Raw genomic sequence first — 17562 nt, forward strand, 5'->3', positions numbered from 1 at the left:
CAATGACTGAAACCAGCACCACTGAATGAACAATGGGCTGGGAGGTCAATTGTCATGACCGTTGATCAGTGGCCGTGAGTCCCATTCACAGAGAGTTGGGGAATGGCTGCAATCACAGCATTGTAAGATGGTGACAGATGTACCCTTAGAGTTAAAGACAAAGAAACTGGATTCTTCAACAGTCAATCACCTGATGTAACCCAACAAAACAGGCTTTTTATTTAATGAAGAGCAACAAACGGCAGTAATACTTCTGTTAAACCCCCTAAATTAAAGCTGGAAGTCTGCATTTCAATCACATCTTCACTGTTTTGATTTTAAATCCATTGTGGTGAAAATTCTCCAAAAAGTTTCAATATCTAAAGCTTGTGGGTGTAAGAGTACACTGAAATGTTTGCTGAGTTTATTTGATTTTTCAGCGTTTAGCTCAGATATACAACTGCTGCTGCTTTGACTTACCGTCCTGTACTGAGGCCGACTGACACCACCGATCCATTGGGGCAAAAACCAGCACACAGGCCGTACTCCTGCCAGAGACACAGGAAAGAATTCAGAATTATGGAGTAAACTTCCCTGTAAAAGATCTCGAATAGAAATGAACAAAGCACTCAAAGAATGAAGGTTGGAACTCAGGAATCTCACCTCGAGGGTGATGCACCAGTCCAGCTTGTGTTCCTCGGTGTTCCACAAACACACCTGCCTGTCATGGCCACAGGTGAGGAAGATGTTCTGGGAGGGGTGAGTGGCCAGCCCCCACATCTCATCTACATGGCCCTGTGAAACACACACAGACACACAAAGGAATACAAATGAAAGCCATAAGTGTACAGGTGTTGCAGTTTAACAGCATATTTGAGAGTAATTTTAAAATTCCATTATTCATCTAATAATGAATTTTAATCCATTATTCGAGGCCAGAAGAGGACTCGAATAATGGATTAGAGGCCTACTAGGTACAATACTACTAACACAGTAAAACTGTTTCTCAGCATTATTGACGGGTCTTTGCCCTACCTTACAATATAAAGTGCCTTGAGGTAACTGTTGTTGTGATTTGGCGCACCATATTAAAAATACATAAATATAAATGCCCTAAAACATTTAAATGTCTGACTTCTGAGAGCAGTTTCTAGGTACAGACCTGATATCTGATGCACAGCTTCTCATATACACGACACAGCTTTGAAAAGTTCAGAATAGCTGAACGTGCACACACATTAATGCTTGAACATGGTTTCACATATATACACACACATATATCTTCTGAAAGCACACAGACATGTCTTTAATTTTTTCAGTGTGTTTAAAATTGTAAAACTTCCGTCATCTGAATGCTCGACACATGTGAGGTGAAGCAGAAGCAGTAACAGATGTTGGGTTAGCTTCAACATTGATCAGCTGTCATACATGCCCTGGCTATGGTTAGAGGTGAGGGCTGGTTAAATGCAGGGAGAAGTAGATGAACCATGATGTCCCAGGAGCCTGACATCAAGAGCCAGAGAGGTAGAAGAGCACCAGCTGCTAGCGTTATGGGCAATTGTGGCCAATGCCCCAAAATAAGCCAATTCAATAACCCAGAAGGCGCTCGTCTCTCCACTTCACCCTTCACATGGAAAGCAGCAGCAAAGGCCTGGGCCAACAGCCACTTCAGCTCAGGGACTGTCATAAAACTGCATTTGCTGCAGTGAAGTGGTGTCTGTGACACCATTACAGAGCTGCAGCAGTTTTCAGTTAACCAGCTTTTCACAACAATTCAGCCCAGTCAGTCAGTAACTGATGCTCATCAGCACTGCTGAGAATACAAACAAAGAAGAAGAAGAGTTATCTGTGCTTCCATCCAAGCAAAGCTGAAGTAAAAAGACATCAAACAATATCAGTTTGATATTAGACACCGCAGCTCCTTGGTTAAAACTAACCAACTAGTAACCAAGGTCGCCTTTCAGAATAAAACGATACTAAAGTGAGATTACATGTGACCCAACACCTGACCAATCTATGTGTCGTATGTCTGCTGCTGTGTTACACGTGCTGCAGACAGGCTGCTCTGCAGGACAACCCTCTAATGACGTCATTTTCCTAACTATTCCGATTGCTTAACTGTGCATCAGGTGATAGTAGCAAATAGATCCAGTCTGTCAAAGACTTGGAAGATGCTTATATTAAATGTTTAAGCTGTCTATAAATCATATATCAGACAAAAGTATAAAATGCACGTTTTATCTTTTGGTACTAAAATTCTCAGCAAGCATCTACAGACCTGACAGCACTGATGCCTGTGAGGTCGTTAGCTTACCTGCACTATGGCCACAAAGCCATCTGAGAAGGTTCCTCTGAGGATGGCATTTCGAGTCGTACCAACTAACAGTTCCTCTTCGTCCATGGCTGCGATAGTGCGGACCGCCCCGAACTTTTCTGGAATCTGGACAAATGCCATTAATGAGTCTCTCCACCAGCTGTGACACACACACACACACACACACACACACACACACACACACACACACACACACACACACACACACACACACAGCTGTAGTTCACCTCACACTCTCTTTCAGGTGCCAAATCAGCGCTCCAGCGGATTATTTTACGGTCCTTCCCTCCTCCACTGAGCAGGCCTCCGCCCTGTAGAGTGCACAGGGTGAACACGCTGCCTTCGTGTGCTTTGGTCTGTCGCATGATCTGGTAGGTTTCTGTGGGAAGTCAGGACACCAAAAATTCATTTAACCTGCAAAATCTGGTGTGAAAAGTGTTTGCCCCCTTCCTGATCTCCCATTTTTTGTATGTTTGTCACACTTAAAAGTTTCAGATCATCAAACACACTTAAATATTAGACAAACGTAACAGAAGTTTCATTGTCGTGATGTTTGGGAGCCATCGTATGAAAAAAATGAGGTTCTTCATAGAGCATGGCAGAAGGAGGAGGTGTTTTATGAAGAGTTTCGTGGACCACGACTGTCCTTCTGTGGTCCTCAGAAGACGCAACGAATACAGGGAGGCAAAGATACTTTGAGAAACCGCATCAAGTTTCAAACCCCCGATCCTGCGGGTTTTTTGTGACAACAGCACTCGCCTATACAAGGCGAAGCAACAAGAGATGTGGTGACTGCCTGTCACTGTGCTCAAACCTACAGCACCCCAGAACATGAAGTGATCCAGTTGCTGTCCGCTTGGCCCACGGCACATAGACACTGAGAGAGGGCCTCGTCACGCCAGAGCGGCATCCGCTTCAGGTGTTTAGGAGAGACAGTGACGCCTGAAGATCTCGGATTGTTTTACAAATCTGATATTTGGGTAAGAGTGGCTATATTCTTCTCATGGTTAAGGAGAGTGATTAACGTGGTTTCTTCCTTTTCTCTTCATAATAATCATTTTTTATAACTCTGAGTTGAGACGTCAGACAGAAACATGTTAGTGTGTGGACATTTATTGAGGCGCTCCCTCAGCAAGGAGGGGGGATGTGCCCCTGTTGGGACCTGGTCAACACAAGGTCATGCTTCAGAGGGATCGCCACAGATTAACCTGTGACCTGTCCGATCACACTCCTGTTTTTGTACAATACATATAAGAGACGATCCACGAAACCGTCTCCACTCTGGAGACTTAATACGGCGCCTTAAACAACCCTCAGTTTATGGTTCTGATGAGGGACGATAGGGATGATAAATTTGTTGCATACACAGGAAATCAAGAAGACATTTGTCTTTGCAAAACAAAAACATTATGAAGCTAGCCCAAAGCAGAAAAATCAGAGGAGCAGAGTAGACAAAATTAAGAAGGACCCAGATGTGGAACTGTTGTGTATAAAGAAGGAATTACAAAAATCATTCCAGAAGTTTTATAAAAGCTTGTACACACTCCCAAAAGCCCATTCATGATTAACTGGAGGCTTTTCAGGGAGTTTTTAGGACATCCTGATAATAATGAATTACAGTCGTCCAGCCTGGAAGTAATAAATGCATGAACTAGTTTTTCAGCGTCACTCTGAGACAGGATATTTCTAACTTTAGAGATGTTGCACAAATGGAAGAAAGCAGTCTTACATATTTGTTTAATATGTGCGTTGAAGGACATGTCCTGGTCAAAAATGACTCCAAGGTTCCTCACAGCATTACTGGAGGCCAAGGTAATGCCATCCAGAGTAAGAATCTGGTTAGATACCATATTTCTAGGCTTTTCAGGGCCGAGTACAATAACCTCAGTTTGATCTGAATTAAGAAGCAGAAAGTTAGCGGCCATCCAGGTCTTTATGTCTTTAAGACATTCCTGCAGTTTAACTCATTGGTGTGTGTTATCTGGCTTCATGGACAGATAGAGCTGGATGTCATCTGCATAGCAGTGTAAATGTATGCTATGTCTTCTAATGATGCTGCCTAAGGGAAGCATGTATAATGTAAACAGAATTGGTCCTAGCACTGAACCCTGTGGAACTCCATAATTAACCTCAGTGTGTGAAGAGGACTCTCCATTTACATGCACAAACTGGAGTCTATTAGATAGATATGATACAAACCACTGCAGTGCAGTACCTGTAATACCTACAGCATGTTCTAATCGCTCTAATAGGATATTATGGTCGACAGTATTTATAACTTTTTCCAGACAGAGATCTCAATTCCTTTGTTTTTCATTTGTTCCTGAATGTGGATCGCAGTGTGATGTCTGGATTTTGTTTGGCAGGTCCTATTTAACTGATTTCTTGGTTGTGAACAGCTGGAATCAGGCCGAGCTGTGGCTAGAGAGACTGAACTTTGCTTTCCAAACATTATACTCTTAAGTTATAAAAGGAGGGGTGCAATCTCTGTTCACACAGGGTCAATTAGGTTTGGTTTTTTCTACTTGATAAAAACAGCTTCATTTATAAACTGCACTTTGTGTTGACTTGTGTTATCTTTGCCTAATATTTACATTCGTTTGATTATCTGAAACATTTAAGTGACACAATCATACAAAAATATAGGAAATCAGGAAGGAGGCACTTTTCACACCACTATACTTTATCATTTAAATCTCTGAGTTCTTAAAGCTTCTGATTAGCTAACACATCATTTCAGTCACACGATTCCAGATGTAAGCCAACATCTCAACTTGTCACCCCTTACTCGACAAAACTAGGAACAATTTCCAAACACCACATTTACATGTTCAAACAAAACTCCAACTATCGCCTAATCTTTAAACCCTTTTTATTTCAGAGATTCAGTATAAGGGGTTTTTCTTCAGCACCAAGTGTTCCAGTCTGGTTTCAAAGCATTTCACAGAACAGAATCTTTAGGGAGTTTTAAATAATATTTTATTATCTACTGACTCTGGGGATTCTATTATTTTAATGCTTTTTGATCTTACAGCAGCCTTTGACACAGTCGATCAAAGTATTCTTATTTGTCACCCCGAGCACTGTGTGGGGATGAGAGGCGCGGCGCTTCAGATCACACGTGTCCGAGGATATTTTCAGTTTTCAGGCCCCTCTTCTGTGGAACCAGCTTCCAGTTTGGATTCAGGAGACAGACACTATCTCTACTTTCAAGATTAGGCTTCAAACTTTCCTTTTTGCTGAAGCATATAGACCCTACGTTTGATGTGCAGCACTTTGGTGAACTTTGTAGTTTTAAATGTGCAGTATAAATAAAAGCTTCACCTGTGACTGATTTGGCTTGGGAGACCAAACCAATTATCCCTGACAATACAGCTCCTGGAGTCACTCAGGTGTGTAAAACCGCCCACTGGATCATCACTTCTTCATCTTTCTGCCAAGTTTGTATTTATTTTATTTGAAATCTCGTTTGTTGCCAGCACATGTGAGAGCGACGTGTCTCCACAGAGATGATATTTATACTGACATTTTATTCTCTAGGCTTTGAACTGACACACAGCACCAACCTTTGGCTCCTTTCCCGAGAGTTTTGATATCTGCAGCAGATTTTCCCCAAGTCATGATGTTCCCTTCAGAGTCTCCGGTGAGAACATCTCCAGTCAGGCTGAACACAAAGCACTGGATGAACTTGGGCTTCTTGTATTTCTGAAAATAATAAACAATTATTTGATCTTTTATATTAACTGTGCTAATAACTGATCGTTTACATGTTTCCATCTATTTTTTTGACATGTTGAATTTTCAGTTCTCTTTGCTGAGCTTCTTCCTCTTTAGGCCTCTACAGAAAGATGCTGCTAACTCCATTTTCCACTGCTTCCTTGCACTAGCACACGTTAACTGAGTTTAAAAAGACAGAAATGTCAGCCAGGTCGAACACGACTGAAGTTAATCTTACTCCAAAGATGCCTTGCTTTTTCGTGAGCTGTCCTCCACTCAGCGTCCAAAAGTAGACGTGGGATTTTCCACAGGTGATGATGTTGGTGCTGTCCCGAGGGTTAAACTCTACAGCAAACACGGCCTCGTTGGTAGTCTGAACACACAACAGCATCAGAAGGGTTAGTGCTGTTACATCAGTCGTACTTCAGCTCCACTCACAAAGTAATTTAAGGCTCTTGAATCAGATACATAAACACCAACTTTGAGCTGTGAAAGAAAAGAAAGATTTATTTTGTTTGAATCTTTTTTCTCTTAATCTTGAAAGTGAGCAGGTGACCAGCGCGACACACTTGGAGTCCCATTAACAAATGCTCATGAGTTGCTACTGGAGCCCTGCTGTCAGACTGATGGACGTGGAACAACAAGCTGGCAGTCCTCTACTTTCCCAAGACGCTTTGTTGCCCAGTCTATGAAAGCAGATAAGTGAGAAGTTCTGAATCAACTCAGGAAGTCACATTTTTGCTGATTAGAAAGATGGGATCCAGCTCAGAGCTATACTGTAGCGCACTATAGAAAACACTGGTAATGTCGCCAGTAAAATGTTGCACGTTGTTGTGAAACTGTCACACGGTTGTGTGGTACTGCCTTCACTTGTGTTTCATGCATAGAGCAAACTACCACATTAAGTATTTTAAAGAATATAAACAGAGTTTTGCATTTTGGGCCACATAAACTGACTTTCTGACCACTTGTGAATCCTATGTTGACACGGTGTTTTCACCATGCATGCAGCCTGCTACGTGCCACAGAAGATCCTGGGAGCTCTTAAACGAGCCCATTCAATTCTTCTCCTGAGGTGACAAACAAGTTCAAACACCATCCTATGCAGTATTTGCACTGAGCCCACGTATGAAACATTTACACTGCTGCCATGACAGACGTGCTGAAACTGGTCCCGGGGAAGATGAGGCATTTTGGGATTAAAGCCCATAACAGCAGAGGGGAGACGTGGCTGCCAACGCCCCGCCCCCCACAATCTCCAGAGAAAAAGGACCTACAGTACCCGAGTACCTGTCACAGCGTTACAGGATGAAGCGCTGATGATTTCATGAGAGACACTTTCATGCCATCAAACACATATTTATAAATATTACACAAAGATAACTGGATTAAATCCAAAATGAATTTTCTAAATGATAAATTCATTTAGTAAGAGAACAAAATCTGTCTACACCTACATAAATAATTGCCCCCTTCACTTAATAACTACAATCAAGTGTTTGCAGCAACTGCCAGTGAGTCTTTTCATTACTCCTCTTTTCCAAACTGTTTGACTTCAGCCACACTTGAGGGCTGGTGAGCTATGATAACATAGGCTGCAGGCTCAATTTGTCTTTAATGTACGACACTCAAACTAAATAACCTGCTGTTATTCTAACATCTGAGTGCCGTCAAAGATTAACATCAGTATGTCTACTGAATGGATTCAGTGGTTAAAGCAATAACAAACTCATTAGGACCTGACGTTGACCGTCTTCCCGTTACCTTGATCTCTGCATGCTTGGTGCCCTTCGTGCAATCCCACAGTGACAGCATGTGGTCATTAGAGTCATCAATGACACACAGAAATGATCCACCGTCCTAAAACACACCACCAGAAAAAAGAAAGCAGAATTACATAATGTCTTTACGTCAGTTTTATTTACACAGCAACAAATAACAACAGTCGCCTCAAAGTGCTTCATACTGTGAAGTAGACCCTACAAAAATGCATACAGAGAAAAACCCAACAATCATATGACCCCCGATGAGCAGCACTTTGGCGACAGTGGGAAGGAAAAACTCCCTTTTAACAGGAAGAAACCTCCGACAGACCCAGGCTCAGGGAGGGGCGGGGCCAAAATCATGCTGAATCTAAGGCAAATAAATCTACTTGCTCTTGTTAAAGTGAATGGACACACATGAAGTTCCAGGATGCAATCAACTCACAGCAAATGAAAATGCCACTGATCCCACTCCCCTCTGGAAGGTCCCCGGTCCGATCTGCTGCAGGGTGACCAGCGTGGTGGAGTCCCAAATATAAACACACAGCTGCAGAGGCTGACGCAGACACAGAAACATCACTTACTCGTTTGTTGCCACTCGCTGCAAAGTTAACCAAGCTGTACTGAATGTTTCCGCACATCTCAATTCCTGATATCATTTAAAAGTTCGATCATCTTTTAACTTGTGACGCCCAAACTATGGATGCAAACTGTGTTATTTTAAGGGCAGCAATAGTCACCTTGCCATCTTTATCCACCCCTGCTGTCTGGCCAGATGCCACTCGCACTTTGTCAGGATGGAGTGTGAGACTGCAGAGAAAGACATTTTCTGTGTAAAGCTTTGGCAAGTTTGCTGCACAGAAACATGAGGGTGGTGGGTTGCATCCATCATGGCAAAATGACAAACATGTGCTTACAGTCAAATAAACAGTGCCGTCTGTGTTTGGTCACAGAGGTTTATTTGGCTGCAGCACGATGAGAATGACTCAAAGGCTAAATGCTGTCTTTTTGGCACAAATAGCATCCAGTGAACAACTTTAGCCTGTCTATACTCTGTTTTTGAAGAGAAGCTCTCCTGATATTTAGACTGTAGTATTGATATTTTAACCTTGTCAAGAAACAGACATTTGCAGCTGTGTAGAGTTGTAATGGTAAATAGCTGATACAATCTTCATATATGATGCATGGATGCACAATTTGAACATGGACTTTGTGGCAAAAGACAAATGAGAACATTTTTGTCACATGGACCTACATGATACTTGCAGACCCTTCAGCTACTGTTTCTGCCAGCTGGTCTCTGCTTCACATGCTACCATACTTGTTTCCCATTTTAACTTGGCTCTTAAAAGAAATCTCAAAATCACATATTTTGGTGCAGAGTGTTGTGGCTGGATAGGTCAGCTGCCATGCAGTAACACGCCAGCACGCTTATCCCCTCCAAAATCTGCAGTGCAAATACTTTGACTCAAGTGATAATCCAAGGAATGGAGTTGAGTTCAGAAGCAGGTTAAAGCAGACAGTAGCTTCCCTCTTGTTCCCGATACACACAAGTGTTTTTCTGTTACCAGGTCACACAGACCTCTGTCCACAAATATCTGCAATCAGTCTAGTCTCACACTAATCAAAACAGTCAGGTGTTTTATATTGCAAAGTAGAAACCCAAAAATAAAGGAGAGAAAACCCCAACAATCAAACGGCCCATACGAGTAAGCATTCGGCGACAGTGAGAAGAAAAAAACTCCCTTTTAACAGGAAGAAACTTCCAGCAAAACCAGGCTTCCTCTGGTTGGAGTGGTGTGTAAACACACAGTGAGTGATAAACAAACACTGTGCATCATGGGAAGCCCCCAGCAGCCTTTTGTCCTAACTATATACGTTCTCAAAACAGAAAGTTTTAAGGCCACAGCCATCAGGGAATACCGAACCATGCCTTGGTAGGTGGTACGTGTCAAAGTAACATCCACATGGATGCCAGGACTCACGGTCAAGTTCTGATGCTCATGTGCCCATTAGCACTTTCAGCATTGGGACCCTTAATTGTATGCAGTTGTACACAACTAGCATTAACCTTTTCGGCAATGTGAAGTTACAGTAGTTCGTCTGTTGGATCGGACCACGCGGGCCGGCCTTCGTGCCCCACGTGCATCAGCGAGCCTGTCGCTGTTTCACTATCGTTCCTTCCTTGCACCACTTTCGATAGATACTGACCACCGTGGACCAGGAGTACTTCATAAAAGCTGAGTTCAGTTTCACTAGTTGCACCCAGGCTGATAACAACAGACCTGCTGAATTAAGAAAACCATCTGTCTAACAGAGTGAAACAGGCCTTAAAAAGCAAGTCTTCGTGCCACAATCTTTACACACTGTTACTGCAGCTGCATTTATTTCAATGGCCAAGTTGTTGTGTCCTAAATGTTTTGCAGCCATCTGCCACCAGACTGAGCATCGTTGTTGAACGATACCATAAATAGGTTAATCTATTTTTGTTAACACTGTTTATTTTAGTTCTTTTAAAGGTGAAAGAATGAGATCACGGATGCAAACAGCTGGATTTAGCTTCCTCCGGGCCTCTCTGTTACCACAGGGCAAAGAATTCAGTCATTAGAGAGAAGCTCAGACTAGAGCTGCTGAATAGGTTTTTAATTAGTTAAATACTCATTTAAAAACTACATTTTGGACTTACTTTGACTAATAGTAAAATTTCTTTCCCATTTTAAGATATTTAAGTGTGACAAATATACAAAACACAGAAATCAGGAAGGGGGCAAATACTTTATGTAGCTAATCAGTCAGCTGAACTGCCAAGTTCGATTTCAACATATGGATGATTTATTCATTAGCTTCATTCCACTAACCAGCGGACGCAGTCTGTGTGTTTACGATAGTGCCGTTGTGTGCGGTTGTTGATGTGATAAAGCACAATCACACAGGCAATGAAGTACACTGCCTCGCCCGTCGGGAGGAAATACAGATTAGCTCGACCGTCCCGTCCACGGTAACCATAGCTAGCAGAACAGCGTTAAGGTAACAACAAGATACAAGAAAGAAACAAATCACACACAAAACTGTGTTGCTGAACTTTGCTTTAGTTCGAGCAGGCCAGCTATAGCCATGGCACCCACACCAGTATAGACCATACGAGGCATTAGTCCTGGTAAAACCAGCAGCGTCTGAATGTAACAACCCTCGCAAATACGTGGCATTGTGGAAGGATACACCCAGTCCAGCTCCAGTCTCTCAGAGGGAGGTTCCATCTTCAGCTCGTCGTAGTTCTGGATGTTGGAGGGGATGTACATGGTAATGGGTCGGCCTCGGATAAACATTTTGATTGACTGTCCTGAAAAACAAACAATGGGTTTGTGTCACAGATTCATCACCAAACTGTTCTTAATCACAGAAAACTCACGTGGGACCCGTAGTGGGCTCGCCCATAAAGAAATGTGATGTTTGCACAACCAAGTGGGGCCTGTGTGAGATATCTGTGGGCTTCCTCTGTCTACACAGCCCAGCAGAGAAAATTCACCCAAAAGTCGTCAACGGTCTGCTTCCTCAAGTGAGCGAGAGTGAGTCACAGTTCTTGGGTTACTTTTTTAGAATAATTTGTTTTTTAAAAATCTAGCTCTCAGTTGCCAACTGGCAGCAGCAAGAATGGGAGTGAGACACTCCTGGAAAAGCAGCCTGTCCACCTCCCCATGAAAGACGATGAAGACATAAAGCTGCATAAGAGCAGGTTTACCTTGGCTGTAAGTTCCTCTTCTGGAGCCAGGGGATCCTGTGTGTAAATGAGAAAAAATAAAGGTTAGCCAGACGAACAAATAGATCCCCTGTGCATTAAATCACAGCTGACCTACAGCTTTATAGCCTACTATAGCTTTAGACATTTCAGAGGGTTAAATCTTCCGTTAACATCAGTTACACCCACAAACTTTAGAATCCATGCCGAATCATGTTTTCTTGGCCAGTTTCTATGGGACTCAAAGTAAAGTAAAACATTAAGGATGAGCTTAACGACATGTGAATGTTGAGACCGACTCTAACTTTCTGTCTGACTGACCAGAAAACGCTAGAACAGTTTGGAGTGCCGGCAGCTATACAACAGCTCCTGTGTAAGTGCATGACGGTGGAGCCACAGTTTTGATTGGTAACATCACACTGTAGCAAAGTTTTTATTGAAAATATCTACAGCTTTCATCTTCTCTAAAATAAATCCAGTTTCCTTGGCTGTGTGGGTCTTGGTTGCGGTCATTGTCTTGCTGAAATGACCACCCTGGTCTCATCTTCATCATCCTGGTAGCTGGCAGCAGCTTGGTTTTCTTTTTAAACCAAGAATGTCTCTGTACATTTTTCCATTGATCCTTCCTTCAATGAAGCGTGCCAGTGTTGTATGCTGAAAAACAGACCCACTCCATGATGTTCCCACCTCCAAACTTTACTGTTGGTATGGTGATTCTGGAGTCATCTCACTGCAGTCGTCTTCCTCTGCTTGCCCAAAACTACTATGTCCATTTCCACATAATCTTAGCTCAGTCATTCTCGGATCCCATTTTGACCTCGGGAATTCCAGGCCATACTCGGCATGAAATACATTCCCGTGTTCTTGTATAATACTATGGTGTTCCAGTATGCGCTGCCTGCTAGCATCTTGCACCCTGCTGTTATGTGCCGGATTGTCTCATCTTTGCACAGCCTGCACCTGGGGTCTTACCTGCTGTGACAGACCCCAGCCTCTATGGATCTTGTGCTCGGAGCTTGTTCCTGTGTGATTAGTGCCTCTGTGGTGTCTTTCAGTCCAGCTTTGTCCAGCCACTGGCAGGCTTCTCAGTAACAGACACTTTTTCTGTCTGCAATGTAATTTCTGATTTTCTTTCTCAGATTTCTGCTGCCAGTTGTATTCACCAAACACACCATCCGTTGTGTTCCCGATGTGCGGATCTTTCCATCAGTTTCCTCCTGGATAATGGTTTTCACATTCAGTAGTCCTCGACCTCCAACCTTGTGCTTAGTGTACAGTCTCATGATGCTGGACTGAAACTCTACATGCACGGTAAGGAATTTCCTCATCTTTATTATCCAATCAGAGTATCTGATGACAGGCAGGGCGTAGGCATTTATTGCCTAAATGTTGTTCTTCTAATTCAGTTGAGGACTTGGGTTACTCTGTATGTATTTGGTGGATGCGGCTTTCCTAGCGGCCTCTTCATGGTTCCCACTTGCCCGTGGGATTCACAGGTACTTGAGGCTGTCCTTGATGTTTACACCGTTTCCTTCTGGTAGTTTAATCGCCTCAGTTCTGACTACCTTCCCTCGCTTTCTTACCATGCAACGACACTTCTCCGGTTTGCATGAGATTCCACTGCTGTAGAATAAAGTGGTGTGGATCAGTGAGCCGATGTCTTGCTCACTCATGGCATTCATGTAGAGGAAGTGGATAATGTCATAGTCGGTATCTGAAACCAGTCTTGTTAATGACCTCACTGAGGCGGTTCAGACCTGTGCAGAACAACAGTGGGACAGAGCATCTCCTTGACGATTCCTTCCCTTGATGGGGACTCAGGCTTAAAGTTGGCCTCTAGTATTTTTCGCCATATTCCCATCAAATTTCAGATGAAAGCACGTGTTGATCTTGTGGAGTTCTAGTTATTCCAGGATCCATGTGTAAGGTATAGTATGCACAACTAGCTGTCGCTGTTGTCAGTAGTGAGTAATATAAGTTCTACTCGTTTAACCTAACTGTTAAAATTGTAATTGTTGCCCAATGCTGGTAAATTATCGTGCCATAGATGTTATGCACCCATCTGCCACCAGATGGAGCATTGTTGGTGAGAAATGGCATGAATTTGTTAATGTAAATCTTTTCGTTAAAAAAGGGTCGATGTGCACGATAGAAAAAACAAAAATAAAAAACGCCAATGAGGCAGAGGCTCCGAGGAAGTGATGCCACACTATTTGGAGACAGTTTTTTATGTCATCTCACTGATTGGGTTACTTTATCTTGATTACTTAACATAAAACTCATTGTTTTATGTTGGACGGCACAAAAGTGACCCGCTTTGAATTTTAGTTTAGGTCCCCTTGTTTACTCCTGAGTTATTGGTTCTAGTTAGCTAACGTAACCTTGACTGCAACCAACCAACCAAACAAGCCGATGACATCATATCCTGTACTGGCGCAAGAAGACACCTGGCATGTATTGAAAAAAAAAGAAATTGTAATATAAAAGCCATAAAGGGTAATAGAACTATAAAATGATAAACCCAAAAACAAACAAACTCTGACGGATATAGTGCTGTGGAAACGATCCTGAGAGTTTGAGAAAGCCCTACTCGAGACAGAACAAAGCACAACGTTTTTCATATCATCTAAAGCAGGAGTGTCCAACTCCAGGCCTGGAGGGCCGGTGTCCTGCAGGTTTTAGATGTGTCCTTGATCCAGCACAGCTGATTTAAACGGTAAATGACCTCCTCAACATGTCTTGCAGTTCTTCAGAGGCCTGGTAATGAACTAATCATGTGATTCAGATGTGTTGACTCAGGGTGAGGTCTAAAACCTGCAGGACAGCGGCCCTCCAGGCCTGGAGTTGGACGCCCTGATCTAAAGTCTCAAATTTATGAAATGCATTCTTGCATTTGACTACGTCAAGAACTGTCAGAGTTTTATATTAACAAGTATGTGATGTGGTCCAAGTAAATTACACAGGTTTAAAAGTGGTCCATCCTTCAAAAGCCCCCCCTCCCCCACGCAGCTATTCATGTAAGGGGCTATAATAGATATAAACTAGTGGCTGAGCCTGATTGGTGAAGGGAATGAAGCCTAAACCACCAGAACCAGACTGAAGGCCAATGCTCATAAAAGCTATGCAAACCACAAGTGTGGTTGGTTGGGAAATCCACTCATTTTTACACAAATGACTACATGTGTGAACCAACGGGGTTTCTGTGTCACAAGTACAGAAGCACAGCATAGCTCAGGCCTGCCAACACTGGAGCCAGGCCAGACCATCATGTTGGAAAAGTACCTAAATTAAACACAACAACATGCAACGATGATCGTAGAAGCTGTTTTTGAATTCAGCAAAGTGCGTTTCAGTGAAACGGTGGTGGGCTGACTCCTGATTGAACCCTGGGGCCTGTATGGAGTTTGGCTCAGAGGCCTCTGTTGATGAAGATGCTGTCATTGACCTCACCTGCACTGGCGATAAGCTCTTTAGCTCGGCTGCGGAGAGAAAAATCAAGACATTAGAAGCCATTTCACAGACTGTTGCTTCACAATCACATTATGTGTATTTATGAGTGTTTCATAGGGTGACTTCCAACAAGTGCCCCTTTAATGCGAGGCTGCTGCAGCCGTGGGACAAAGCGAGCAGTGTGGTGACATCTGTGAGTGATGGCAGGATGGCTCACTTCTCCAGGCTTGGGGAGCGGGCGAGGAGGTTTGCTGAAGATGCTGCCTTCTTGTCTAGACGTTTCCTCTGCCTTTCAGGGTTCCCTAGTTTCTCGCTGTTTCTACGAACCCTAAAGCGTCACAGAAACACCGAGTCAGCTTTAACAGACTCAAGACAGTTTAATGCACCTATCCCTCTGCATGCGAAGCACCCACAAATCCCCGCTGCACCTACATTCTCCATCAAAGGATAAATAACTTTTGCCAAGCCCCGCCTACTACACCTGTCACTGTGCCAATTGTGTGAAAGACCTCCTTATAGGTGTAAAAACAGTGCTACTGAAAATTTATGCTAACTTCAGAGACAAACATGTTTTTTGCCATTGATCTGCAAATTATTTGAACTCTGATTCTGGACATTCTGGAAACAATCAGTCAGAACTAGTAGAAGCTCTGTAGCTTCACAAAAACAATATTTGTGTGTGGATTTTAAATTTTTTAAACCTACAAGGAACAATTTGTTGCCTAAACAGACACTTTGATAACAGGTCGGCTTGTGTTTGCTTTGAGCTCTACAACACAAACACATCATAAAATACAAACTGAAAGTATCCAGTGTTACCTTTAAATAGTTTTGCAAGCACAATAGTAACATTTAATATTGACATTAAAACACACACACACACACACACACACACACACACACACACACTGTTAAGGCCATGCAAACAATCACACAAGAGGAAGAAGCTGACCTGATGAAACAGTTTGACTAATTTATTCGATTAGATGAAATTTATGTGTAGTAATGTCATCTGAGTTTGAAATCTCAGCAACATACCAAATTTCTCAAAATGTAACCAGAAACAAAATCATTTAAAATTTGAAAATAGAATTACTCTTTATTCTGTAATCTAAAGGTTTAATGCGGTTTGGACAGCTTGCAGGGGATTGCAATGGTGAAAATAGCTTCTGAGTTCATATTGAAAGTCTTAATGTGTCTAAAGCAGTGAATACTAATTTGTGCTAGCTTGATCCTGGAGGCCCACATGAGCTTTTGTCAGAGGCAGATGGCAAAAGTCAAACTGATGTTCTGGGAAACCCTTTCAAAGGAATAACAAGGAGGGAGGGCAAAACACAGAGCACATGCACAAGTAAACAAAGTAAACCAAAGCAGTAAACAAAAGCAGAGCCCTGCGCTGTGGTCCCCACCTATTAGTAAGGTAGTCCTTTATGGAAGACATGCTTTGCTGTAAGAGAATATGTTTTAATCACAAAGATATTAGGAGCGATTACAAGCTTAGAGTAGAATTGTAGTGAAACATTGTTGAAACAGTTTGTGCAAATCTGCAAAACCCAGTTGAAAAAAACAGATCCTTACTGGCGTCGTGTCACATACAGAATCATGACACCGAGTCATTTTGAGGCGCTCTGCAGCTACGCAGCAGGAGTATACACTGTGCAGCTTGCAGACATGCCTTTTGTTTACTTCTCATTCTATTTTCCAGTGGATTCAAATCTCTGGGTGCTTTGAAGCTTAATATGGATATATGAGTTAGACTTTAGCTTTGTGTTTCTCCAGTTCAAACACACTGAAAAGAAAGCACGTGTGGACTTTAGTGACCGAGACAGCAGAACAGGACACCCGGGGTGGTGACATATTCTAACGCAGCATGACACACCCTGCAAACCTGAGGATGTCTGGTTCATAAAGCGGGCTGCAGCACAACTGGGGTTTGCAGAGCCAGAATCTGGAAAATCAGTGTTAGTGTTGATTCGTTCTTAAAAGTCATGCAATCAATCAACGATTAAGGAAAGATGATTGAGGTTGTAAAGAACGCGGCAATGAGGCAGGATCACGCACAGAGCCTTCTCTCTTTCGTGGATGGGAGACAGCGGTCCAGAGCGGCAGCTGAGGTTCTGGTCTGAAGATTTGAATGAGGCCGAGGCTGAGCCTGGATCCTCCGGAGAGCAGCTGCCATCCAGGAGGTCCTCCCTCTGGAGGCCTCTGATGGTGGTGGGCTGAATGGGCTCTTCAACTGATGATGCCCATGTTAGGTCCTTTTCCTGCTCCCCTCTTCCTCCTCCTTCATCTTCTTCTGGCTCCTCATCCTCCTCTTCCATACCAGGGACACGGTGGAGTTTGGCCCGGTTTCCCTCAGATACAGAAAGACCTTCCACAAGTGCATCTTCCAATTGCAGGCTCTGGACTCGTCCGTGGAGAGGGACCCTGTCCTGGGCCGAGTCCTGGCCTGACGGGGTCGACTCTGTCTGGGTCGACTTGTCCACTGTTGCTGGAACGGTTTGGATGTCCGTGGATGCCGAGCTTCCTCTTTGGCTGTTTGCATTGGTCACAGTGGTGTCTGACAGTTGGCTGGAGAGTTC

At 43.2% G+C, this 17562-nt stretch overlaps 1 protein-coding gene across 2 annotated transcripts in view; it reads right to left on the minus strand.

Moving 5' to 3' along the window:
* The window catches only part of eml3 (EMAP like 3), a 33537-nt gene that overhangs the window by 6722 nt on the left and 9253 nt on the right, over positions 1-17562 (minus strand). Inside the window, exons 4-18 of one of the 2 annotated variants that reach the window (XM_040038668.1) lie at positions 17042-17551; positions 15198-15308; positions 14981-15009; positions 11534-11569; positions 11014-11134; positions 10653-10802; positions 8535-8604; positions 8240-8350; positions 7796-7891; positions 6270-6404; positions 5881-6019; positions 2542-2693; positions 2294-2419; positions 643-774; positions 460-527 (exon numbers count right to left, since the gene is read on the minus strand). In XM_040038668.1, coding sequence (XP_039894602.1) covers positions 460-527; positions 643-774; positions 2294-2419; positions 2542-2693; positions 5881-6019; positions 6270-6404; positions 7796-7891; positions 8240-8350; positions 8535-8604; positions 10653-10802; positions 11014-11134; positions 11534-11569; positions 14981-15009; positions 15198-15308; positions 17042-17551 — 1986 coding nt within the window. The remainder of the gene's footprint in view (positions 1-459; positions 528-642; positions 775-2293; positions 2420-2541; positions 2694-5880; positions 6020-6269; positions 6405-7795; positions 7892-8239; positions 8351-8534; positions 8605-10652; positions 10803-11013; positions 11135-11533; positions 11570-14980; positions 15010-15197; positions 15309-17041; positions 17552-17562) is intronic. The other variant, XM_040038670.1, reaches the window with a different exon arrangement.

This window comes from Simochromis diagramma, unplaced genomic scaffold (assembly GCF_900408965.1).
Source record: "Simochromis diagramma unplaced genomic scaffold, fSimDia1.1 OVJJ01000336.1, whole genome shotgun sequence".
NCBI lineage: Eukaryota > Metazoa > Chordata > Actinopteri > Cichliformes > Cichlidae > Simochromis > Simochromis diagramma.